We start from the raw sequence: 27,485 nt of genomic DNA, 5'->3' as shown, positions 1-27,485 counted from the left end.
AAAAAGTCAGATGTGAGAGCCAATGTATGGACCTAGCTTTTGCATTGTCACTTTAGAGTGCCTCATTGTCTGCCATGAATGTGCGTATGTCACAAAGAGATTAGCGGAAGAGCAAGCAAATGTTTAAATAAAGATAAGTCAGATGTGACAGCCAATGTATGGACCTGGCTTTTGCGTTGTCACTTTAGAGCGCCTCATCGTCTGCCATAAGTGTGCGCATGTCACAGAGAGATTAGCGGAAGAGCAAGAAAAGGTTAAAAACAAAAACAATAAAAGTCAGATGTGACAGCCAATGTATGGACCTAGCTTTTGCATTGTCACTTTAGAGTGCCTCATTGTCTGCCATGAGTGTGCGTATGTCACAAAGAGATTAGCGGAAGAGCAAGAAAGGGTTAAAAACGAAAACAAAAAAAGTCAGACAGCCAATGTATGGACCTGGCTTTTGCGTTGTGACTTTAGAGTGCCTCGTTGTCTACCATGAGTGTGCGTAAGTCACAAAGAGATTAGCGGAAGAGCAAGCAAAGGTTTAAATAAAGATAAGTCAGATGTGACAGCCAATGTATGGACCTGGCTTTTGCGTTGTCACTTTAGAGCGCCTCATCGTCTGCCATGAGTGTGCGCATGTCACGGAGAGATTAGCGGAAGAGCAAGAAACGGTTAAAAACAAAAAAAGGCAGATGTGACAGCCAATGTATGGACCTGGCTTTTGCGTTGTCACTTTAGAGTGCCTCGTTGTCTGCCATGATTGTGCGCATGTCACAGAGAGATTAGCGGAAGAGCAAGAAAGGGTTAAAAACGAAAACAAAAAAAGTCAGACAGCCAATGTATGGACCTGGCTTTTGCGTTGTGACTTTAGAGTGCCTCGTTGTCTACCATGAGTGTGCGTATGTCACAAAGAGATTAGCGGAAGAGCAAGCAAAGGTTTAAATAAAGATAAGTCAGATGTGACAGCCAATGTATGGACCTGGCTTTTGCGTTGTCACTTTAGAGCGCCTCATCGTCTGCCATGAGTGTGCGCATGTCACGGAGAGATTAGCGGAAGAGCAAGAAAGGGTTAAAAACAAAAACAAAAAAAGGCAGATGTGACAGCCAATGTATGGACCTGGCTTTTGCGTTGTCACTTTAGAGCGCCTCATCGTCTGCCATGAGTGTGCGCATGTCACGGAGAGATTAGCGGAAGAGCAAGAAAGGGTTAAAAACAAAAACAAAAAAAGTCAGATGTGACAGCCAATGTATGGACCTGGCTTTTGCGTTGTCACTTTAGAGTGCCTCGTTGTCTGCCATGAGTGTGCGTATGTCACAAAGAGATTAGCGGAAGAGCAAGAGCAAGGAGGGGGGGTAAAAAAGATTCAGATGTGACAGCCAGTTTATGGACCTTCAAGTTTGCGTGGTTGCTTTAGAGTGCCTCGTTGTTGGCTGTGAGTGCACGCAGGTCACGGAGAGAAATGTGGTCTAGCAATTATTTTCTTGTGATAATTTTACACAATTGTTGGGAAAATAAATATGTTAAGATACCTTCAAAAATCTACTTAAGAACAGTAACGTGTACTTCGCACCTGTCTTGGCGATGGTGGCCGTGTTCTTGCTGTTGCGAGGCTCCTCGCTCAGGCCGCACAGGTTCTCGCTATAGACGCGGAACATGTACTCGTTGCCCATGATGAGGTCGGACGCCGTGCAGTGGGTCCGCTTGTTATGTTCGTAAATGGTGAACCATTCCTAAAGAAAGAAAATATGATCGTCGTACGTACACCTTGCTCACCTCCCCTCGTCTTCAGTCTTTGTCTCACCTTCGTCTTCATGTCGGCCTTCTGGATGGTGTATCCGGTGACCTCACAGTTGCCGTCATCTGTGGGGGGGTTCCACTCCAGCGCGGCGTTGAAGCCCCACACGTCGGTCACCCTCAGATTTAAAGGCGGCCCCGGCTTTTCTGATTGGATTTCACCGTCGACAGAATGCTTATCCAGATACAACTCTGGCACACGAATAAATGGTACCTACCAACAACTCTGAGTTGGAAACTGGCCCTGTCCTCCATGTTCTCGATCTTGAGAACCAGCTCGTACGTTCCCGAGTGCTCTCGTTCTGCTGTACGGATGAAGAGGATGCTGTCCACGTTGGAGGTACGGACGTTGATCGTTTTTGGGTCAATGGGTTTCCCGTCTTTGAACCAGTCTACGACGGGACGCGGTTTACCCTGCGAGACAAGACATGATGATGATTGATGGATCTTAAATCTTTGAATCTGTGTTATTTTTATTTTTATTTTTTTCAGACCTGGAAGGGGACGGTCAAGTTGATCTTTTCCCCAACTTTCCTGATGTACTTGGTCCTCAGGTACCGAGGGAGGCGGATCTTAGGATGCTCTAATGAAGGTAAAGACAATGAAAAGTTGAGCTCATTTGCAGATTCTAAAGTAGCGACGACAACACGACACAAAGTTTGAATGATTCATTTAGAAGAATGATTCGTTTTTCTAGATCAGTGGACTGGGGTCTAATTGATAAGTCAACTAGTTGATGAGTTGACTTCACTACTCAGCAATAGGGATGTCACAATAAGGGCAATATCGTGATATTAAAACTGCAATATCGTCGTCGTCACGTTCACAATATTTAAAAGGAACACATCTGTTAGAAAAGTCAGGTTGATTTCCATTTGTGCAGTTCTACTAGTGGCTAGTTTATTAGTGCAATTTAATTTTTATTAGGGATGTTTTGGCCTTCTATGTTTAAAATCTATGCTAATTGTCAATTGAAGGGGAACCTAATTTGCTTGTGAAGCGATCAATGTGTGCTTGCATTAGCAAGTAAGTGCCTCAATATTATTAGAGATTGTAGGTGGTTTATATGCATTGCTGTTATGTACAAAAGCACAATATTGTGCTTTTTTTTTTAGTATGAGCTCTTTTTTTTTTTTTACAATATTGTGATCTTTTTTTTTAAATATCACCAACGCCCCCACAATATCGTGATAATTATCGTATCGTGACCTTCATATCGTGATAATATCATATTGTGATGTTTGGATATCGTTACATCCCTACTCAGCAATGAAGTCAGCATCTATGTTTACAGTCAAAGTTGGCTAACCGCTAATCACGTCTTTGGCAGTTTACAGAGGATTTACGACCACTGTACTGAACTGGAAAAATATCTATTTTGTCTACCAATAAATCAACTTTGATCACATTATAGTCGGCTACAAAAACTCTTTAGTCATTTGATATCCCCAAATCGCCACCCAGAGACAAAACGACGATGACTCACCCATGATCTCGCGGATGGTGACGGGCTGTGACATGACGGCGGGAGGACTGTGCCCGGCGAGGTTCACTGCCACCACCCTGAAGTTGATCTTCTCCCCAACGGGTAGGCCGCGCACCACATAGCTCTGCTTTTCACACAAATCCGCGTTGGCTTTCACCCACTCAGTATCTGCAAGGAGAAAACAATAACAAATCAATGCATTTTGTCTTTCTATTAACTCATTCACTCCCAGCCATTTTCACAGAAGTAGTCCCGTTCGCTCCCGGCATTTTTACTGGATTATGACTGATTTTGCAAGGCCAACAGAATATTGTGTTTTATGGAACCTATCAAAAGAAAGATTAAAGTATCTTCTTTTATCAGGAAAAAAAAGTATGTTTCTATCTGTTTCCGTTTTGCAGCAATTAGCATTAGAAGAGAGCTAAGTGTCATCAGTTTTCACAAATCTATTTAAAATTATAAGTAATTGGGCTTTTTTCTACATGGCCCTGGTTGATCTCCTTTGCTCTGCTGCCACCTGCTGGCCGTTTGTGTAATAATTACCATTTCTGCAACCGTTCTTTGCAGTTGAGAGGCTGAATCAAAGCCTTCTGTATGCTCTAGCATAAACCCCCCCCCCCAAAAAAAAAAAAACGTATAAATACGTCTTTGGGACACTTAGAACATTTAAAAAAAACGTATTTACACGTTATTGGGAGCAAATGAGTTAAAATGATCTATTTAGGATTTCAGGTGAAATTTCAGTATGCAAATAAAATCTACTACCGGTATTTCCTTTACATGTGAGCTGATTTTCTAGAATCAGTGTCATTCTGGAATTTCACCCAAAAGCCCAACATTGCTAACTCGTGAGTAGTTTCGACCTCCATCTTTGCAGTATTCAATAATGTAGCCATCCAAGCCCGCTGCTCCTATTCTGTCCGGGGCGAACCACTTCAGACTGCACGTGTTGTTCGTCACGTCGTTCACCGTCAGACGTGTTGGCTCGCTCGTCGGGGCTGAACGTCACAGAAAGAAAGAGCCGGTGAGTCCGGGGAGGAAAAAGCTTTGAGGAAAGGAAGTGACACGGACCGATAGGCATGAAGGGCTTGGAGGTGAGACTCGGCGGCGACAGGCCGATGCTGTTAACGGCAAACACCCGCATCTCGTACAGGACGCCTTCAATCATCCTCTTGGCCTCGTACGTGGTCGATTCGTACACCTCAAAGTTCAGCTTCGTCCATCTGGTAGAACCTTTCTTCTTTCTCTCCATCAGATAACCTGTCAGATTAAAAAGCGTTAAGCGACACAAGACGGAGCATGTGTGCACTATGTAACGTCTTCGTTCTTTACCCTTGATTTGTGCGCCGCCGTCAAATTTGGGAGGTTCCCAGACAATGTTGGCGCAGTCTTCTCCCACTGACGTGCACTTGACGTGCTCAGGAGCGTCGGGAACATCTGAAATTTGGAACACCAACCATGTTTACCACCAGATAATGCAATTTTTGTACAACTTGCACGTGAATACCAACTGAAAAGCTGTGGAATTCATTGAATCGCTGAAATGTGAGACTTGGAATTGGAATTGTTGGTAAAATATGCATAATAGTTTGGGGATTTTATTGCAAAAAGTGTGGAATTTTGGGCAGTGTGAAAGATATTTCACAAGATGTCTTGAATGAATAGTTGGCTGGTGTGGATGGTTATGGTTGTTAACATTAGGGAATTTTGGAACTGGCATAAATTGTGGTATTGTTTCAATTCATTGATAAATATGGAAGGAGGAGGTAAATATGTCAAATTTGAGTATTTTACAGGGAACATTTTGAAATTTTTATTAAACGTCTCATTTATTTGAAGGGTTTTTGGGATGGAAAATGTGAAATTCATGGAAAACTGAGAATTTGAGGAAAGTGTCAAATTGATCTCCCAGGTGTCCTTAATTCATTCACTCCCGGCAGCCATCTTCACTGAAGCAACCCCCTTTAGCTCCCGGCTGTTTTATCGGATTTTGACTGATTTTGCAAGGCCCACAGAATATTGTGTTCTGTTGCTATAAAAACATGAAACTTATCAAAAGAAAGATTACAGTCTCTTCTTTCATCAGGGGGAAAAAAAGTATATTTGTGTCTGTTTTGGTTTTGCAGTTTAGCAAATTAGCATTTAACATATAGCTACGTTTCATCAATATTCACATTCTTGGTGAGCTTGTTGCAACAGGCTGATCTCTGCTGCCACCTGCTAGCCATTTTTTTGTACTAAAAACAATTGCTTTGCATAAAATTTAAAAAAACACGCAAAAAACCCCGTCTAAATCCGTTTTTGGGAGTGAATGACAAAGTATTAAAAAACGGGTTTACACGTTTTTGGGTTTGAATGAGTTAATTTTCTCACTGACAAGTTTGAATCAGTTGAAAAATTTTGTAAAGTTCCGATGGGAACTTTCACGAGTTCTTTTATCTTGAACGCTCGCTATACTAATAATAACAACGTATTGCATTTACTTACCAATGACCTTTATGTTGAGCACAGCCTTGTCCTGACCAGCGGGGTTGGCGACGACGATGGTGTAGTTGCCCTCGTCCTCCCGCTCTGCGCCCTCAATGACGAAGCAACTCAAGTCCTTCCTGTTCTCTACCCTCACGCGCCCAGCAGTCTCTGTGATTGGCTAACAGACAGGAAATAACAATGGAAAAAGTTGCCTTTATCTTCATCCTTATGGTATTGAGATGAATAAAACATGGATGCAGTTCTACATTCAGCAGAACTTCATCCGTTCTATTTCGCACCAGCAGACATTCTCACTATTGAGTTTCTGGTAGTCTCTGAGGGAGAAGAGTGGAAAATACCATTTGTAAGGTTAGAAGCAGGGCTCATGTTTGTCCTTAAGCTATTTCAGAGCAGCTAACCATAGAAGCTGGAGGGCAGATCAACTTTTGCGTTTATGAGAACTGAATTCGCTTTCCCTGACCACTGGCGGCTTCACTTACACACGCAGTCCATGTAAGCAGTGTGAAAATCAGATGTGCGGCTTAAAGTGTTGCACGACATACTGTAAAGGCAAGATACTGTATGTATGGAAAAATAATAGCATCATATCCATGTTGGATAGGTGTACTGGAAGTAGACTAATATAACAAAAGAAAACAGTAAACAACATGGACAAAATCGAGGAAGGCATTTGGGAAAGGTTTGAGTGCGTGTCGCTTTAAAAGGTTCGGCCTGACCTGGTGAGTGACATGGGTGTCGACAAATGAGAGCGTACTTGGGCTGTTGTAAGCTCAAGTGAGCGGCTGGCGGTTAAACGCTAACTGTTAGCTATTGTGCATGTTGGAAGAATGAGTGTGCGTCCGTTGTAGCCTTAGCAGCTCGTGTTTATTTTGTTATCGTTTGTTAAATAGTTCTTGGCAGCTGTGTCTATACTTGACTATTTGTGGGGGAAATACAATATGCTCTAGCGTTGGCGTTAGCTAACATTGATATCTTGTGTTAGCAATGTTTGTGCGTCTTTTGTGGCCTTAGCAGCTCGTGTTTATTTTGTTATCGTTAGTACAATAGTTCCTGGCAGCTGTGTCTATACTTGACTACATGTGGGGGAAACACAATATGCTCTAGCATTGGTGTTAGCTAGCATTGCTATCTTGTGTTAGCAATCATGTTGTTGGGGAACGTTATTTAGCTATGTTATGCAGTAGCACAGAATACATATATTTTATAAGGGCATTCTCTGTCTTTTATACACTCTTACTTCTGGCTCACCGCTATCACGCTAATACTAAAGCTTCGTTTTTTGTTGTTGTTTTTTTTGTTTTTTTTGTTTTGTTTTTTTAAGAGCCAAATCCATCAATTAATCGCCGTACGAGGAGAACCCCGACACGATTCAGTGCGTTTCCATCCAATTGTTTGGAATTTTTTAAGCAAATTTACTGAAAATGCGCAGAACAGACATGCGACTTATGCCCGTTTCCATGTGTTCTTTTTTTGCGAATATTGAGTGGACTCCGCCGCTGTAGGTGGCGGTATACACCATAGAGATGTGATCCGCTAGTAATTTGAAAGAAAAAGAAGAACCGGTAGGGACTGCGCCGTGCCATAACGTCGTATGAGTTTGGTTGAATTCTTGATAAACCGTAGCATTTTTTTTGCTGTTTTCCATCTAAAATTGCATTATTTGCTTCTTTAATTCCAAAAAAGTCAAAATTCGCATTTTCCTTTTTTTGATACGCTTCAAAATCCACCCCCAGTTTTATTTTCGCATTTCTTGAAAATTAACTCATTCACTGCCATTGACGGAAAAAGACGTCAAATGATGCAGTTTTTTTTTTTTTTTTTGCTAGTCTGGCAATGAATGTGTTAATAAAAATGAGTGGATGGAAGCCCAACGAATGATAATTCAGTCTCTTTTAAAAGAATAGGGGCCCTAATGTTTTCATCAGCAAGTTTAGCTAGTGAGCTGTCACATCCTTACCTTGTCTCCTTTGGACCAGAGCACTTTTGGTGCCGGTTCTCCAGTGATCTCCACGTCCAGTCTCAGCTTGTTGCCAGCCACCAAAATGATGGTGTTTTGTGAAACCATGCATCCGGTGGTGTCCAGGTGGATCTTTGGAGGCTCTTAAAGGGTTTGTTTGGAGAAAGCAAATCATTTTTTGTTTACAATTCGATCTATGCATAAGAGTCGTAAAAAAGCCTTTCCGATGAGGTAACTAAAGTTTATTTACCCTGCCTGGGCACATAGTCGATCTTGATTTCTGTATCACGGGAGAAAAAGAGAAGGTTTAATGCTGTCTGCTGATGATGAATGTTTCCACATCACCGCCGTAATGTTTGTGTTTCCCTCACCCAGGAAGTTGAGTTTGGCCGAAAGTGACAGAGCGTATCCGTCAGGAATGAAAGTGTAGTCTCCGGCATCCTCCGGCTTCACATCGTCAATGATCAGACGATGAAACCTGAAACGAAAATTCATTAAGGTGCGCTTTTCTTTCCACCCCTTTACTCTCCTTTTATACCTTCCGACGTGCGTCATTTTGATGCGGTCGCTGGGCATCACTTCCACTCCGTCCTTGTACCACTTGCCCGTGACCTTGTCATCAGACACCTCGCACTTGAACAAAGCCTGCTCGCTTGCCTTCACTGTCAGATCAGCGATGTCCTGCAGCACCTCCAGTTTTTTTTCTGCACACAGTGGAAGTCACATGGAAGAAGGTTAGGGCCGTATGAAAACAGTTGGTAACTTTATAATAACTATCTGCTATAACTAATTAATAGATCATTAGTAAACTGCGAATTAATGAGTTATTTACTAATAGTGAATGAGGACTAGTTGCAATTTAAGATTCCAAGTTATGAGTAATTTACTAATAGCTCATTTATGATCTCCTACTCATGTAGCAGGTATTGTTACAAATCATTAATTATAACTCATTACCTAACAGTTCATTTGCTCCCAAAAACGTATAAATACGTTCTATTTTAAATGTATTAAGTGTCCCAAAGAGGTATTTATGGGGGGGTTTTATGCTAGAGCATACAGAAGGCTTTGATGCAGCCCCTCAACTGCAGAGAATGGGTGAAAAAAAATGGTAGTAATTTCAGAAATGGCCAGCAGGTGGCATCAGCGTATAAAAGATCAGCCATGATGAAAACATGCTGTTTCCCCACAATTCTAAGCAGATTTGCGAATAATGATGAAACTTAAACTAATGAATAGGTCATTAGTAAACTGTTAATTGTTATTTATGAATAATTAATGAGGACTAATTGCAATTTAACTCATTTACTGCCACACATTATCAAAAAAAATAATATTACAAAGCTTTTATCAGTTACATCATCCTTGAAAATGTTCAATTTCATCAGATTTAATCATGTTTCATTGTAATTTCATACGCAATGAGCCCATTTAAAAGAGATAAAATGCTGCCATCTGCTGGTCATAGATAGTGAGTGTTTTTTGATCCCACAACTCATTGACCAGGCACCGCGTGCTGCACTTAGATAGTGAACTTCCCATTGATAAAAAACAAAACAAAACAAAAAAAACATAGTTGACATCATTTATCGTTTATGGCGGCATACATTGTGAGTTTACTAATCGTTATTAAACGTTTTTGGCGGTCAAAGAATTAAGACTAATGTTCCAATAACATTCCAAGTTACATGTAATTTACTAATAGCTCGTTTATGATCTCTGACACATGTAGTAGGTATTGTTACAAATCATTAACTATCACTCATTACCTAACAGCTCATTAACTCAATATGTTCTATTTTAAATGTATTAAGTGTCCCAAAGACGTATTTATACGTTTAACATACAGAAGGCTTTGATGCATTCCCTCAACTGCAGAGAACGGGTGGAAAAAAAATCGAAGTAATTACAAAGACGGCCAGCAGGTGGCAGCAGAGTATAAGAGATCAACCAGGGCCATGATGAAAACAAGCTGTTTCCCCACAATTCTAAGCAGACTTGTGAATAATGAAGAAACTTAGCTATATTTTAATGCTAATTGCTGCAAAAACCGAAACAGAATTGTACTTTTTTTTTTTTTTCTTGATGAAAGAAGAGACTCTAATCGTTCTTTTGGTAGGTTCCATGTTTTTATAGCAGTAGAACACAGTATTCTGTGGGCTTTGCAAAATCAGTCCAAATATATTAAAACAGCTGGGAGCGAAGGGGGTTGCTTCGATGAAAATGGCTACAAGCATCATTACAAATCCTTAAACTGTTGACGAACATGTTGTTAATGATTCATTAATTAACAGTTTACTACTGATTTATTAACTAGTTATAACAGATAGTGGATATGTCCAAGTGACATGGTGGTCTTGAGTCACTTGGATTGTACTTTTGAAAGAACTTCAACTAAATCAAGTGAAAATGTTCCCTATAGTACCTTCCACCTCCAGCTCTCCTTTGGTATGTCCCCCATTTGTCCAAGCATGGTACATTCCAATGTCCTCGAGTGTGGCTTCCTGGATAATGAGCGTGTGCTTCTTGCCGTCTTTCTTGAAGCGATATTTTGTGGATGCCGAGTCTTTTGTAATTTCTTCATCCCCATAGAACCTGGAAGGAAATAATAATACGATAATCATGTCAGAAATTAAACAGCGCCAATAAAACAGATGTGATCAAATTGATCATCCAAACTCGTATCAAACTACTGACCACATCACATGGGCGCCTTCCTCCGAAACCTCAATCTCAAACTCCACTCTCTCCCCGACCACCACGTGGTAGTCATCCATAAGCTTGGTGATGGTCACGGGCGGTTCTGGGTGTAAACAACAGAGTTACAAATTCCAACATGGATGTTTCGAGTCAACAAGGATTGTCGTTTCTGACGAGAAGGCAAAGTTGATGTACCTTTGACGAAAACCTCGGTGAAACTCTTGTCTTCGCCAATCACGCACTCGTATGCGGCGTCGTCAGCCAGGGTGGTCTTGTTGATGGTGAGCATTCTGATGTTCCCGTTGGTCTCCATCAAGTACCTTTCGAAAATAACACGGTCAGTTTGTTATTCGTAGTGGTGTGACTGTACTTCAGAAGATTTTTGTCAGGTTTTTCATTTGAATATTTATTTATCTGGCCACTTCCTGTGTGTATTGTCTACATTTAAAACAGATTTGGAACAGCAAGATATGCTAACGCTATAGCCTTATTTACTAAACATTATGCTAATACAAGAGAATTATTTGACATCTACAATAATTATTGGTGGTGTTCTGTTTTATGCGAACCGAAACTAAAATTGTGAAGTTTACAAATTATTCATCTAATCTGAAAAACACACACGAGGATACTTGTGCTAGCGCTAGCATTGGAGCTAACGATATTCATGACAATTTACTGTTAAACAGGAAGCGTGTTAAACATTAAACAGATGTCATGCAAGCTTATTGGTTATAAATTTAACTAGTGCTGTCACTATCGAATATTTTTTTAGAATCGATGGATCTATCGATTATTCAATCTATTAATCAACTAATCAGATGCATTTTAATTTTGCATTAAAGTGTATTACAAAAGCATGTTTACGCTTGATTACTGTTTATTAACGGTTGATTGGTAGTCATTTCATACTTTTGTATTTGTGTAGTGATTTAAAAATGGGGATTGATGTTCGACTATGTTACCATTTTGGTCATTTTTTCCAAACTAGAAACGGATGTTTGCAAATGTCTTATTTTGATTAACTCATTCACTCCCAGCCATTTTCACAGAAGCAATCCCATTCGCTCCAGGCTGTTTTACTGGATTTTGACTGATTTTGCAAGGCACACAGAATATTGTGTTCAATTGCTATAAAAGGATGGAACCTACCAAAATAAAGATTAAAGTCTCTTCTTTCATCAGGAAAAAAAGTATGTTTCTATCTGTTTCCGTTGTGCAGCAATTAGCATTAGAAGAGAGTTTCATCAGTTTTCACAAATCTATTTCAAATTCAAAGTAATTTAGCTTTTTTTTTCTACATGGCCCTGGTTGATCTCCTTTGCTCTGCTGCCACCTGCTGGCCGTTTGTGTAATAACTACCATTTCTGCAACCGTTCTTTTGCAGTTGAGAGGCTGCATCAAAGCTCTAGCATAAAAACAAAAACAAAAAAAACATATAAATACGTCTTTGGGACACTTACAACATTTAAAAAAAACGTATTTACACGTTATTGGGAGCAAATGAGTTAAACACAGAAGACAATCAGTCTTCTTTTTGAAGAACTATTCAGTGAGCAATTACTGTTGATATGAAGAAATCAGAGGATTGAGACTATTTTAAATTAAAAATCTCGAAACGATTACTCGATTATTGAAATAGTTGTCAATTAATTTGATAATTGATTACTTGTCGATTAATTTTGACAGGTCTAAATTTAACTTTAGAATTGTGCGATTGCCAACCAACAATATTGACTAGAACATTCTTGCAGCGTGCGTTTCTTCACGCGTTCGAGGCTAAACGTTGAATTGCAGGTCTTATTTGATCAACATTAGCCTACATAAGGCATAAATGTCTTGGCAGTGTGACTTAGTGAGCCCTCTGGGAGGCTTCTTACGACGGCCTAAAAATAAAATGTGTGGATGGCAGCATCGGTCCAAACTTTGACTTTGCGGAGTCGATAATTTTAGCTGCGCATTTTTCAAGCGCTCTCCATCATCCATCCGAGCTCAGTGGCTAATTTACAACCTAATTTTGCCGTCTGTCTCTTTGAGTATATTTCCTGCTGGAAGTTTCGCACGCACAGTCTAAAAAAAATGGTACTAATAAAAAAGGCATACAACATGATTGAGTGCGTTGGCGCTTTTATGTATGTACTTGGCGGAGGGTTTGATCTCTTGGCCGTTCTTCAACCATTTGACCTGGGCGTTGGGATCCATCACCTCGCACTTAAGAACGATTTTCTTGCCTTTGTCCACCGTGTAGCAAGATTCCAGCTTTGTCAGGAAAGCTGGGAAGAAGCGGAAAACGGGAATTGGGTTCTCTTGTTTCTCCCCTGGCCGTCCTTCATCTTATTGCGCCGACTTCAGACGCTCTCGCAAGTGCCGATTCACCCTCCACCCGGCTCACCCTCGCTGTGCTTGGGCTCCGCCTTCATCTTTTTCAGACGTTTCAGCATGCCCCTCAGGTCGGTAATGCCATACTTGAAAGCGATTTTCTCATATTCGCTCGGGTGGGCGTTCTTCAGCAATTCCCATACGTCGACCTCCTCCTCCACCTTTTCAGGTTTCCTCCTGTCAGTCATCGGGAAGAAAAAAAAAGGCGTTTTAATGAAACGATTATATAGAGTGTGAGGATGTGCTTTCTAGTGTAAGCAAAGATGTTCTCACTTCTTGGCAGCTTTGAGAAGAGCGCTGAAATCCAGGTCACCCTCATCCTCGCCGGCATCCCTGCGTGGACGCAAAACTCTCAGAACAGCCGACTTGAGTCGCATGACTTAACTCGATTCAAATGAATTCGACAATTTTCAGACTTAGCTAAAACTCTTTAAAAACAAACAAACAAACAAAAACGACTGACTTGATATTCATTTGGGATGGATATCGGTTCTAATTTCCTCAATCGATTTGATTTCAATTCACAAGAGTTCAGTTCTATTCGATTTAAATTTTTCCCCCCGATTCAGTGCACTTCAATCCAGTATTGATTAATTATGTAACATCAATTTTTCTTAAATATCGAATATATGATAAAAACACCACAAACATTAAATTTTGCAGAGGCAAGAACATTGACATCAGCAAGGAGATGAAAATATTTTCATAATTCTAATTCAACACAATAATTGTAAATATAAATTAAAAAGATCTGAATTGCCTTGAAGTCCAGTAAGTAAGGTCTTTCATAAATGTAATAAAATATTTTACGTGAGCAGTAAATTTTAAGAAAACATTAAGATACAAAAAAAAAAATTGGCCTTTGAAACTCTATTTTCTTATGAATTTATGGGAAAAAGAGATAATTGATTCATGGTAGGGGTGCACCGATCACAATTTTATGGCCGATCACCCAAGTCTGACCTGCCGATCCCGATTTTGCCAATACCGATTTTTTTTTTTCCATTACAAGCAGCATATACCTTCAGTGTTCCAATCTTGTTTTTAGTGTTGTTCCGATACCGTTTTTTTGGCTACCGATACCGATACCCAGCTTTGCAGTATCGGCCGATACCATACCGATACTTAAGTTTTTTTTTTTTCCTCAACATGAAAAAGCTGTCCTGCTATTGGTTCAGAGCATTCAAGGGCCTTTGATGGGCAGTGAACATGTCACATAGCAGTGAATGTCGTGCACCAGCAAGACACAAGATGCTGCATCCAAAATCCTATATTAGCGTTGGAATTAATGGTATCGGCATGTTACTTGTGAGTAGTCACCGATACCGATACCACTGTTTTAATGCAGTATCGGCACCTCTGCCGATACCAGTATCGGTATCGGAACAACACTACTTGTTTTATAGGAAAACATTGAACAATATCGGCGAAATAATGCACATGGGTTGTTTTAACTGCACATGAAGTAGTTCTCGCAAATAAAAATGAAAATCTTATTAGTCATCTCAGCAGAAGATGAGATTGGTGGAAAAGATCGGTTTACTTTTAAGGGATCGGCCAATCACCGATCTGCCAAAATTAAGGAAATCGGGGCCGATAAATGGGCCAGCCGATCGATGGGTGCACCCCTAATTCATGGTTTATGAAACGATATCAGGCTTGAAAAGGAAAATTGGTTCAATATCAATTTTTTTTTTTTTTTTAAACCAAACCCAACCTTAGTATTCACGAGACCGGACTTTATTAGACGTGACGTATGAAATGCGCTTACGCTCTTTTGAAGGCAGACAAAATGTCCACATGCTCGTCTTGCTGGGAGGCTGAAATGAGAGAAGTTGCCGAGTTGGCACATTAGGGCCGGATCAAACCTGAACATCAGCGTACGTGGAATGCGAGTGGCCCGTCTCGCCTTTCACTCACCCTCCACGGAGATCTCAAAGCTGGAGCTGTCACATTTGTCTTTGGACGTCACCTCGCACCTGTAGCTGCCCGCATCTCCGCGGACCACTTTGGTGACCAGCATCTCATAAGTGTAGATCTTTTAGGGGTAAATAGAACCAAGATGGAAAGGGTGGATAATCATTGTATGGTGCAAACACAACAAAATTCATTCATTTTGTTCATATCTCTGACACACCTTTGTATCTCTGTCATAGGTTTCTTTGAACTGCATGTGTTTGCCGGCCTTGCTGCTCAAGTCCAGCCACTTTCCCTTCAGCCATTTCATGGTAGGTTTCTTGGCCAGGGCGCTCGAGTCAACCTTTGCGATGAGGATCAAATCCGTTCCTGTCATCAATAAACGCCAGTCAGTAAGTTGCCAACATGGGACAACAGTGAGTTCTAGCCGTCTTGTTTGCAGGTCTAACCTACGACAGCGGTCACTTGATCTGGCGGCTTCTCCAGGAAGAGCCCAGTGAGCTCTGTCACCTCTGGGGGAAAAAAAAAAAAAAAAGATATACAGGTATTTCATTATTTTATATTATTGTAGTTTACAGATGTACTTGATATGGATTATGGAAGCACCACCCCTGAGAAGACAACACTAACAATGACGATGACCACACTGTGCGCAACAAACCAAAGTGCAGCAAAAAGGGATAAAATGACAACATTAAAACTGAACATCTGATACAAAACACAATATAACAACGATAGTTACAGTACATATAATGACATAATTAGTAGCATTTCATCGTATATGATGTTCTTCTACCAGTAGCAGTTTTACTATTTTTACTAGGGGTGTTAAAAAAAAATCGATTCGGCGATATATCGCGATACTACATCGCGCGATTCTCGAATCGATTCAATAATCGGCAGAATCGATTTTTTTTTTTTTTTTTTTTTTTTAGGATTCACACCTTGAGCATGGAAGAATGTTATATGAACGGCACATTAAGCCTTAATATTTTTATTTTAATGCTGTTCAAACATGAAACAGATTACAACCTCTATAAGACTGAAATTTCTGATAAATGAATAATACATTTTCATATAAATCTTACACTCTACAAGCTTACTGATTAGTATTTTCTAAATATGAATGAAAAAAAATCGCAACAATCGACTTATAAATTCGTATCGGGATTAATCGGTATCGAATCGTGACCATTCGTATCGGGATTAATCGGTATCGAATCGAATCGTGACCTGTGAATCGTGATACGAATCGAATCGTCAGGTACTAGGCAATTCACACCCCTAATTTTTACCAAATGTTACAGGACTGGTTCTGTGTAAGTGTAATTGTAATGAAAAATGTTGCGGAATGTCAAGCGTTCCTTGTTCCTTGTTCTTCATTAGCGATGTAAAAAAAAAAATTGAAATGCGCACGTACATAAACAAACATGTACAAAAGAGAATATCCGATTTGGAAGCAGGCAGGATTAAAGTTCCGCAACAAAACTCTTGAAAATGAACATCTCATTAGCGAACACATTATATTTCCCACGACATCGAAATGAAACACAATTCACGTGTCGACGTCACCTGTGCAACAGAAAACATTGGATGCAGACGCTCGAAAAGAAAAATAAGACATTAGCATGCACTGGTAAGGAAACACAATCCAAGCTTACCCTCCACTACAGCGTTCACGTTAGCTAGGGGAGAAACAATTTTGCGGTTATACCAGCGCTAAATGGAAAGTGTGAAATTTTAATGAGTGAATGCACCACACAGTGACAGGCAATACCAGCTAACCCCGCCTCCCAAGTAAATAAAGAAATAAATACGTGTGCTCTTGGGGGTAATCATAACTGTTACGGGTCAGAACACAAACAAATCAAGCAGGTTCATTTTCTACGCTTTATAACCATCACATTTGGGATAAGACGTATTTGAAATGACCTTGAATACTTCTGTCGGACTGAGGTTGTTAGATACAAACCCCTGTAGCATTACTAGCAGTTGTTTGTTTGCATAGTAAATCAGTTGTACCGCATATGTATGTTTTAATTCGAGCTTAAACAAGCTGGCAGTTGCTTCCTGCTTCATTAGCCAAACTGTGGTTAAGAATAATAGAACCTCTCAACCCACATACTTAAACTTTAGCCTCACGGGAAAGGCTTTAAACAACCTTGGTATGTAAGAACCAACTGTCCACCCTAAGGGACACAAGCACTGACGGCTAGCGCAATTATGGAGATCAAACGAACATAGCACGAGATGATGAAATCCTCCTACGTGGAGTGTCATGAGTGACGCAAGAACATTTCCTTGACATCAAGCTACATTTATGAAAAATCTGTTGCTACATACAAAAAATAGCTTTGTGATAACAAAACAGACCTACCTTTACAGAAGCGTAGAACTGCCAATGTGGAGTAGACAGTTTTGACTGGGCTGTGTTGTTTGAACGTGCTGCAAAGTCATTTGAACGTTGTGGTAAATTAATTCGTTCGTCTCTGTAAAACAGGCTAAATGCTGAAAACATTTGCAGTACGTTCAAACGACGTTCTCAAAACGTTTGAATGACTTTGCAGTATGTTCCAACAACATAGTCCAAACAAAATTGTTTACAGTACATTGGCAGTTCCACGCTACTGTAAATTTGTAAGTAAAGTCAAATGATTTGATGATGAAACATTGTTCTAGACTAGGGTTCACCAATTCCGGTCCTCGAGGCCCGGAATCCTGCAGGTTTTAGATATTTCCGCCTACCAACACACCTGATACTAAAGGTCAGGATCGCCGTCAGGCATGTTGAGGACCTGATTATATGAATCATGTGTGCTAGTGGGCGGAAACATCTAAAACCTGCAGGACTCCGGACCTCGAGGCCCGGAATCCTGCAGTTTTTAGATATTTCCGCCTACCAACACACCTGATACTGAAGATCAGGATCGCTATCAGGCATGTTGAAGACCTGATTATATGAATCAGGTGTGCTAGTGGGCGGAAACATCTAAAACCTGCAGGACTCCGGACCTCGAGGACCGGAATCCTGCAGGTTTTAGATATTTCCGCCTACCAACACACCTGATACTGAAGATCAGGATCGCTGTCAGGCATGTTGAGGACCTGATTATATGAATCATGTGTGCTAGTGGGCGGAAACATCTAAAACCTGCAGGACTCCGGACCTCGAGGACCGGAATCCTGCAGGTTTTAGATATTTCCGCCTACCAACACACCTGATACTGAAGATCAGGATCGCTGTCAGGCATGTTGAGGACCTGATTATATGAATCATGTGTGCTAGTGGGCGGAAACATCTAAAACCTGCAGGACTCCGGACCTCGAGACCCGGAATCCTGCAGTTTTTAGATATTTCCGCCTACCAACACACCTGATACTAAAGGTCAGGATCGCTATCAGGCATGTTGAAGACCTGATTATATGAATCAGGTGTGCTAGTGGGCGGAAACATCTAAAACCTGCAGGACTCCGGACCTCGAGGACCGGAATTGGTGAATCTAGACAGTAGGATCCATTCCAGAAAACAAAAAAAAAGTAATGGTGTGATAAGGAACTAACCCAACCACCTTGCATATTTATCGATGTAGCAATACAATTTTGGTGAGTTTGGTTCTATGTCAGTACTAGATTTCGAAGTCTTAGAGAAACCGTAGATATCTAAACATGGCACCAATTTGAAGTAGACATGAACATTACTATATTGGATAACAAAAACACTTCAAGTATTTCCAGAGACTCTCCGATTCCCAAAACAGGACAAGGTTGGCGACACACCGAAGACCCCTTTAAGCGGCGAATGCCAGTTCTTGGGTTTCGCTTGTAAAACCTGAACTGGGCATGTTTGGGATGTGTGATTTATCGCAGCTTGCCTGCAACTCACAGCAGCGAGTCTACTTTATGTCTCGCCTTCTTGGCCTTTGGACCTCAGACAGAAGGACACGCTACAAAAAAAAACAACGCGTCTGATGTCCCGGGAGTGATTCTCAGGAGCACTCGGCTTCCTGAGGAGTTTATTAATAGGCCATAATGTTCAATTGAGGGCAAAGTTGGGATATCAAATGACGCCGTGTCTACTGGCAGCAGCTGTTATTGTTCAACAACTGAATCTTAGCTGCGCTTCACCGCTTATTATTTAAATTGCCAAAGCAGCAGACATGAATAAAAGCTGGTGATATTTCTCGCAGAAGTCTTGTCAACCAAAAAAAAATGTAGCACGAGACGCAATATAGTTTGGCTTGAGCTCATGTTATAGCACAACTGCTTTATTACAGTCCAAATAGTATTAAGAGTTTTCAAATAACTAAATACCCAAAAGTCATACGATCTAATATCTATTGTAGACAAGAGTCGGCCCAAAGCTTATGTGAACTAAGCACCTGCATAGGGCACCGCGACCACTATAGTGCCCTCCAAAAGTCAATTACAGCCAAAAGATTCTGGAGTGTTGAGTTAGAACAAAGTAACAAAGTCAAAGATGTTTTAAAGTCAATTTAGAGGTTTGTTCCAAAATACATTAATATACGTCTTTGGTTATTGTTGAAAACTGTAAGAGACTGAAAACTAAGGGGCCTATTCACTAAAGGTTTGCGTCGCCTTTGCACGGCGCTAACCGTTAAAAATGGAGCAATCCGGGAGCGCCTAATTCACTGAACACACGCAGATGTGGAAATCCGTCACTAAGTGCGCTGCCAACCAGATTGCGTCACGGTGCGCCCGTGATATTTGCGCGTATGTAAATTAGGTCATTTGCATACATTTGACGCAAAATATGCCCACTCCAATGCAAATGAGACTCATTGATATGCAGCGTCTAATTCACTAACGCCAGCGCAAATAGCCACACAGAGTTTGCGTGACACACATAACGTTTTTGGAAAGCATGTATTAACCTGACGCAACCTCGATCCCGGGATCATGACAGTAGTGCATGGCACGGTGCGTTTAGGACAAGGTAACCCGGACTGATCGGCATTTTATGATCATTTTTACGTGCCAGATGCATACTGTATGGCCACGCCAACCTCTGAAAATATATTTCTAAAAAATTATCGCACCAATAATTTCTACTTTATGAATGAATGAATGATGTCGTTGTCGTTCTCTCAGCTTTGTACAGCTTAATGGCGCTATAAACGCTTACTCTCGGTCTAACCTCGATTTCTGATAATGTCATCTTTCAGACTGCGGGTGCAGTTGTGGTGCAATATTTTGCGCTATTACCGGGCGCAGCGCATTTTTAGTGAACATGCCCCTAAGTATGGTCGTAGTTAACAGTAGATATATAATAAATATTTTTGGGAGGCGGTCACCATGTCGAGACTCTAGTGCACGAACGAGCATGCCACATTAATCACTTTGATTGGCCATGATTGAAGTTGGCTGTGACCACTCTCACAGCGGAGCATGTAAGCATGGTAAGCCTTTGCTCGCATCTGTGGTTATTGGTGCAATTGTGATATGCCGTTAGCTAGCTTGCTATGTCTACACACTGAAATTTTTGTACATCTTACATTAACTGTCAGCCCATCAAAAATACATCATTTGACGTCTTTTGCCGTCAATGGCGATGAATGTGTTATGAAGTTTTAAACATAAATATTCATCATTTTTTTCCACTTGCTTTGCTGTACTCCATTTTGGCACATTTTTTAACTAAAAATAACAAGTAATAAATCCAGACTATACTGGTTTATTTTTTTTACTTCTAGAAGACCAAGACGATATTCCGTAAGTAATATAGAGGGCCCTAAAGTCATTTCCTTCGGGCCCCATGGAGGTGTGGGCCGACTCTGACTACAACCCCTAAAGGAGAAAAAGTAATATTCCAAACAATCATCCCAGTAGCATTGAGGAACCGCGATCTTTTTCTTACCATCCGAGTTGGAGTCAGAATCTGCTGCAGACAAAGCGAGAAGCAGGAATGAACGCAACAAAACGACAAGGAAGCAACAGCACGTAAGCTGCGCAACATTTGACACGCGTGCAAGCTCCTTTCATGCTAATAATACACAACTTGCCTAATTTTCAGACATATTTCAGATATGTATTGTCTACCGTAAAATCAAAGTGCAGACACTGTGAGAAATCAAAATATCCATAGGACATATTCGTTTGGTGACTTTAGCGAATCATCTGTGACACACCTGCAAACAAGTAATCACGGGCACACTTCATGCTGAGAGAATTTTTTCCACACAAGAGGCGCATGTATGCACGTCTATGTGAATACATTAACACGATTATGTGGACGGGCATAAGGAACGCTCATGTACTGTACATACCTCCATCTGCGGGGGGTACGTCTATAGAAAACGAACAAGAATTAGCCATCGCTTATTCTGTTACCTTGTACTGTATGTGGCCAGAATTTTAAAAAAGCTGCGAGAGAGTGTCAATATTTTTTTTCCTGGAAGGTGCCTACCATCTGTTTCCTGCTGCTGTGTAAATAAAAATCGTGGTTATAAGGAAACAAGTGTTTGGTGGGACCTACTCAACATTAAAATGTGTTTATAAACAATATATAAACAAAAAAGACATTTGCCATTTCTGGAGAAATTGCGTGTGAAGGCTGAAAGGCTGAATAAAAAACATTGTAGCATGTGGAATAATTTGGAATGATATGGAATGAGTTGAATATGTTGAAGTTGGAATGGTTATAATCAGTCAATAGACGTGTAAACTGGAGGTGAATATGTAAATATTTGGAATTTGGGACTTTAGGAAATTTTGTGAATGGGAGTAATAAATTAGATGGCTCGAATGATCTGCACATGTTGAAATTGGAATGTTTTGATTTGGTAATTTTGAGTGAGGAATGAATAATCGACCATGAGGTGAATTGAGCAAAATGCTTTAAATTTCAAATGGGAACTATCCGAATCTGATATTTGGAAAGTGCCAATGGAGACGAATTGTAAATAAGTATTGGGGGAAATTCCGCCTTCATTGGAATGAATGGGAAATTTTTAGGTGAAAAATGGTGATTCATGGCGGAATGTTAATTTTTGGAATGGAAAAATACAAGCCACCATAACGTGAATTTTTAAAATATCTTGAAATTCGAATGATATGAATCGGATGAATTATATGGAAGGAGAAGCTCGTCAAAAAAAGTGGCCTTCAGCCTTCACGCCATAATTCCTTATGTTCCTGCAATGAATGAAAACAATGCCGTGAGAGAACAAGAAGAAACTCCTCCCAAATATTTCTAGTCATCTCTGCTTCATCCCTCTGCATTGCAAACACGCTAAAAAAAAAAAAAAAAAAAAAAAAAAAGAGTAAACGATGCAAAGTGATGATAATACAACAATTGGATAATAACAGAATTTGTGCAAGCATTCGACGTGCTAAGAAATGCTAACATGCAGAACCAAAGTGGCATTGTCACTTTATTATCCCCTTCAGCGGCAAAAGAAGTGATTGACCTTTGCCTCTACACTCTGTAATTTACTCAACTTATCATCTGCATTATTCAAATAATTACCGTGACTCATTAGCGCAGATGCTTTTGGAGCACTCCATGCATCTCAAATATGAATATCTCTCACTCATATTGTACAGAAAACATTGGCTGGCTCCTGTGGGGCTAAAATTAACAGGTTTTTTTTTTCTTTTAGCGAACACCGCAAATCATTGTGGAATGTGGAAAACACAAGTTAAGAGCCTTCAACAGCTGAGCAAATATAGTTCAAGAAGAACACACAAAAACAATAAATAGAACATCTCGCCAAGTATCACACGAGGCTTAGCAACATTTGTGTCACTGGGCCTACTGTGTGCCCCTGCCACATTATTATTATACTTATGTATTTAAAGTCTGACAGATTCACTGAATACAAGGAATAAAAACCACGAGCTGGCACATAAACAACATTGGCGGCAGTCAATTAATGCGGTCAGAGGTGACAAAAGTGCAAAAGTGAAAACGTGCGAGCTATAATCGAGTGACGATGTGATAATGAAAGGCGCACAAAAGGTCAGGAGGTAAATGGAGGCGTGCAGCTGACTTACCGTGCACCTCCGCTGGCGCTGCGGGAGGACAAACACAGGCGACACATGATTAGAATGCAGTGTTTATGCACGCTAATACTATAAAATTACAGCGAGACGGATCGGTAAATCATTTTTAGTAGCTTTCATATACAGCAAACCAATTCTATTTTGGATGCCCAGTCGCAAATAGGAAGGATCTTTAATCGTCTCCCACTCAAAAAAAAAATTATTTCTAATAGACTATAAATGACACAAGATGGCGGCAGGGCACTTTTTTCCTATTATACATGGTTATAATCTGACTCAATAAAGCTCCTCCGTCCATTATCCTGGTTCCAAAATGCCACCAGATGGCGCCAAAGCAATATTTTTTGATTAGACATGGCTTTGGCTTGAGCACAAAAAGGCAATAAATAAACAAAAATGAAAAACTAAATAAATATATATGGAAATACACATTTGTTGACATGCCAAATATTATCCAGTTAATTGTTTATGCTAACAGATCCGTTTACATTTTGTTCCACTTTATCCAAGAGAACTAATACCATCCTAAATCGGATATGGCGGTTTCACAAGGTGACACGTTCATATCTTCAATAACGTGACGCTCAAATGAACGCTGACATGGTATACGCCCGTAAATCCAGTGAACATTCTATAAAATGTTCACTTTTTATAGCGTCTTAACCTTCGACTCGAATCTATACAAGGGCTCATCGTGAACCGGGCTCCTGTGACTTGAGGTTTTTTTGGCGCTATTCTTTTAACGCATTACAAGCGTAACGGTTCATTTCAACACGGTGGTCGCGACTGTCGAGGCTTAAGTAAGCTGGAATTGGAAACATATTAAATACCAAACTCCCCTCTGAGGGGTCAGAGCAGCAGCTGAAAAGGTCAGGGACGGTGTCTCATGACTTCCCTCAAGACAAGCTGCGCTTTATTTTTTGGACCGTTTCTTTAAATAGCCGCACAAGTTTGACTTCGCTCACGCTGAAATTTACGCATTTGCGGTTGCAAATTGGCAGAAGTGAATTCCAACTATCCCGATTGCCTACCGCCATGTTTAAGGTGAAGCAGCTGCTTGTCATGCTGTTGCGCAGAAATTCTCCATTTGGCCACATGTGTTTGTTATTTAAAAAAAAAAAAAAAAAAAAAGGAGAGGAAGTATGTTCCTTTTTCATGCATAGTGTGTTAGCATAAAGCTAAAATGACTTGTTAGCTGAAGCTAGCTTTCTGGTGAGTTTGTTATTTAAAAAAAAAAAGAAGAAGAAGAAGAGGAATTATGTTCCTTTTTCATGCATAGTGTGTTAGCATAAAGCTAAAATGACTTGTTAGCTAAAGTTAGCTTTCTGGTGTGTTTGTTATTTTTAAAAAAAGAAGAAGAAGAGGAATTATGTTCCTTTTTCATGCATAGTGTGTTAGCATAAAGCTAAAATGACTTGTTAGCTGAAGCTAGCTTTCTGGTGTGTTTGTTATTTTAAAAAAAAGAAGAAGAAGAGGAATTATGTTCCTTTTTCGTGCATAGTGTGTTAGCATAAAGCTAAAATGACTTGTTAGCTGAAGCTAGCTTTCTGGTGTGTTATTTAAACAAAAAAAAAAAAAAAAAAGAAGAGGAATTATGTTCCTTTTTCATGCATAGGGTGTTAGCATAAAGCTAAAATGACTTGTTAGCTGAAGCTAGCTTTCTGGTTGTTTAAAATGCACAACTAATTGTCTTTATTTTATGTCTTGTTTGACAGTAAACTTTAGCTTGAAGCCGCTGTTTTGAGAAAGTTGCCACGATTTGCTAACCTGCTGCTTGTTATGAAGTGATATATAAGCTAACCATACCATGTTCGATTATCAAATTTTTGATAGAATCATAAGGAAAAAAAAAATCAACCGAAAATGGCTCATATGGGAAATTAAATCTATAAATTGGGTCACTCATGTCTTATGGCACTACTCTAGTGTTGTTCTTTTTCTTTTGCATTGTGTGTTAGCATTAAGCTAAAATGACTAGTTAGCCGAAGTTAGCTAGGTGGTTGTTACACATCTACACATCTAACTCTCTTTGTTTTTTATGTTTTGTTTGATGTTAACCTTGAGCTCAAAGCTGCTTTTGTTCATTCAAATCTTAAGGCGCCACTTTATTTTTCTTTTTTTTGTTAGTTGGGAGGTTAATATCCTATATTTAAATTAGCTAGCTGCCAACACTACACCATGTTATAGTAGCTTACAGTTTTCTGTCTATGCCTTTGTTCTAATACCATAATTTTGTCTTTCTCCCCCCTAATTAAAATGAATAAAGATATTTTACAACATTTATTTAGAAAACATTTTATGCCTATAAACAACATTAGCAACAATATTATGTACAGCATTGTGTGGCGTTACTTTATGAAGAGAAGCTCATCGTACCACACCATAAAACCACCACAAAGTTGCCTCACAAACATATCCAATATAATATTTAGCTAGTCTGTCAGAATGTGAATGCGCTCAACAGATATTAAACCTCACTTTTGTTATGATGCATAGAGTCCAACTCTTATTTTAATGTGCCCTTTCTGAATTGTATGTAAATGTTACAGCCATTCATGCTGAATTTTTGTCATTGTGGGCCTTGAAGGTCTCTTTTATACCTAAGCTACATATTTTTTTGTCTTTATTTCTGTTTATGAATATGCTTGCTAAAAACAACAAAGTATTCCTAAGGTTTTTAAACAACTACAATTTTATTACTGTTAAAACTTGACATAATTAAGTATAGCATAAGTATAGAAACGCTAAGTGTGGAATGTTTTGGGTTGATCAGATGAACGGACTTTACTTGTAGCATATCACAGTGTATTAAGTGTAAAGGCACCTGCTGATGGTTGACGGAAATTATTAAATAGGAGTTAATTGCCTTTCTATTTATGCCTCATTTTGAAGTACGACCAATTTAAGGCTCAGCTGCGGGCGACGCTTTGTGGACTAAACAAATGAAGGCGCTAATGCAATTTGACATTGTGGGGCTTAATGTGAGAAAATGAATTTCACTTAAAATGATCTTCTTAATCATCTAAATATAGATTTACATCCAACGCTGGGGTTTTAATGAGGCAAGCGGGAAAGTGTTTCAATTCTCTTATGTTCTACTTGGTTAAGTAGAACAACATTTTTGCATGATTTTATGTTGCGTACATTTCTGAAAGTTGAATAATGATTTAACGAGAGATGAATCGAGTCGAGAATGATATTTTACATCCTGATTTATCTCAGCCGCGAGTGCGCAAATGTTACACAGTAGCTAATACGCTGGTGTGTGTGAAACTCTATCAACTTAAGAGGATGGCGAGGGAGGGGGGAAAAAAAAAAAAAAGATGAAAAGGTCACGGGTTACTGGGGATTATTTTTGGCCGCGCCTTGAGGGTCGGAGCTGACTGCAAAAGGAAGGAAGCATGATGGATGATTTAAAAAAAAAAAAAAAAAGTGAAACATGATACCATTCTCATGCTGATTAGCTAATCTTTTGGTTGAATATCACATTTAGTGCATATGTAAAACATGCAGCGGTGTCATGCATTGGCTGATGATCCGTTTGCAAGCTTGCCAGTTGAACTCGGCTCGGTTACAACGCGGTGGGCGGCGCACATGTCCAATCAGCTAAATTCAAACTCACTTGGCTCTATATGGTTACTAAGCACATGCTTATATTTCCGAGATCATCATCAAACCAAATGTATCAAGATTACAGGAAAGTCCGGTGGGAAATAACGTGTGAAGTCCATTATCATGGCGGAGCGGATGTGGAGGGATTTGTTGCGAGACGGTGGGGGCTCAGCAGTGTTAACGCAACCTTGGCCTGTGAAACTGGCATCATATCCCACTTGACAATTTCTCATATTGGATGATTTAGAGCCTCTTTGGGTCAAAGTGCTGGCGGCCTCTATAAGGCGAAGGACAACAGATGACACTTTGAAAAAGTAGCCCTTGTCCTATAGGAAGCATTGGAGAATGTGTCCTACGATATTAAAAACTTGCTTGCCAAAAAACAATTCTAGAACTATATATCGCATTACGGTATAGCATTTTCCTTTAACTCTTTGACCGCCAAAAACGTTTAATAACGTATTCTAAAATCCTAATGAATGCCGCCAAAAACGTTAATTTACGTTTATTACATTTTTTTTTGTCCTCTGAATGGGCAGGGCAACGTCTTGTGCAGCATTACCTTGTCACTAAACAAAAAATATTAGTGACAGTCACTGTTGTGCAAATTTTTTTTTATCTTTTCACGAAAAGCTTGTTTTTCTCTTATGTCACTCAAATGACCTAATTTCAAATGGTGATTACTAAAGAACGGAATAAGGTAGAAACATAGTTTTTTTTTCCTCATGAAAGAATGGAATACAATCTTTCATGTGGTAGCCATCATATTTATGTCGTCATACCGCGTAATATTCTGTTTGCTTTGAAAGATGAGTGAAAATGCTCCGAATCGGTTGGCACCGTTGGGGTTTTTTGGATAACGTTTGGCAGTCAAAGAGTTAACATTGCATGAAATTTACTCTTCTTGCCTAATAAGCTCTATAGGGCAATTTTTTTTTAAAATACTTCCAGCTTTGTTGTTGCAAATAATTAGTCTTAAATTCTGAAAATTTTCTAATTTATTATTGACTTGTTTCAGAGTAATCTGAATTTTCTTAACAAAAACGAGAGCAAAATTTTTGCATCTAACCCTGAGTAACAGCCAAATTTCAAATTGTCATTTAAGTGATTGTCAGTGGACAAAATTAGTAACAATATTTAAT

The 27,485-nt window shown here is 39.8% G+C and overlaps 2 protein-coding genes across 19 annotated transcripts in view; one reads left to right on the top strand and one right to left on the bottom strand.

Annotated features, from left to right (window-relative positions):
• The window catches only part of LOC144004814 (tripartite motif-containing protein 16-like), an 84,159-nt gene that overhangs the window by 38,734 nt on the left and 17,940 nt on the right, over positions 1–27,485 (top strand). For 2 of the 11 annotated variants that reach the window (XM_077502377.1, XM_077502375.1), the window contains exons 3-6: positions 2,273–2,372; positions 3,245–3,368; positions 14,949–15,020; positions 15,152–15,253. The gene's annotated coding sequence lies outside the window, so the exon portion shown is untranslated. Of the gene's footprint in view, positions 1–590; positions 2,373–3,244; positions 3,369–7,572; positions 7,865–8,088; positions 8,213–14,948; positions 15,102–15,151; positions 15,254–27,485 lie in introns of those variants that run through there. The other 9 variants (XM_077502373.1, XM_077502372.1, XM_077502374.1 and 6 more) reach the window with 8 other exon arrangements.
• LOC144004812 (myosin-binding protein C, fast-type-like) overlaps positions 1–27,485 on the bottom strand; it is a 31,510-nt gene that overhangs the window by 2,432 nt on the left and 1,593 nt on the right. Inside the window, exons 2-28 of one of the 8 annotated variants that reach the window (XM_077502361.1) lie at positions 22,723–22,740; positions 20,994–21,014; positions 20,585–20,608; positions 16,371–16,394; positions 15,159–15,221; positions 14,930–15,078; positions 14,713–14,830; positions 14,564–14,612; positions 13,066–13,125; positions 12,806–12,969; positions 12,554–12,686; positions 10,609–10,733; positions 10,411–10,516; positions 10,139–10,308; positions 8,252–8,417; positions 8,085–8,191; positions 7,964–7,993; positions 7,714–7,856; positions 5,754–5,913; positions 4,599–4,703; positions 4,338–4,526; positions 4,130–4,264; positions 3,267–3,434; positions 2,275–2,363; positions 1,999–2,194; positions 1,788–1,927; positions 1,557–1,716 (exon numbers count right to left, since the gene is read on the bottom strand). In XM_077502361.1, the coding sequence (XP_077358487.1) occupies positions 1,557–1,716; positions 1,788–1,927; positions 1,999–2,194; positions 2,275–2,363; positions 3,267–3,434; positions 4,130–4,264; positions 4,338–4,526; positions 4,599–4,703; positions 5,754–5,913; positions 7,714–7,856; positions 7,964–7,993; positions 8,085–8,191; positions 8,252–8,417; positions 10,139–10,308; positions 10,411–10,516; positions 10,609–10,733; positions 12,554–12,686; positions 12,806–12,969; positions 13,066–13,125; positions 14,564–14,612; positions 14,713–14,830; positions 14,930–15,078; positions 15,159–15,221; positions 16,371–16,394; positions 20,585–20,608; positions 20,994–21,014; positions 22,723–22,740 (3,012 nt within the window). The other 7 variants (XM_077502362.1, XM_077502363.1, XM_077502364.1 and 4 more) reach the window with 7 other exon arrangements.

The sequence above is a fragment of the Festucalex cinctus genome, chromosome 17 (genome assembly GCF_051991245.1).
Source record: "Festucalex cinctus isolate MCC-2025b chromosome 17, RoL_Fcin_1.0, whole genome shotgun sequence".
Classification (NCBI taxonomy): Eukaryota; Metazoa; Chordata; class Actinopteri; order Syngnathiformes; family Syngnathidae; genus Festucalex; species Festucalex cinctus.
The sequence above is the reverse complement of the archived record's forward strand: the minus strand, read 5'-3'. Positions and strand labels throughout refer to the sequence as shown.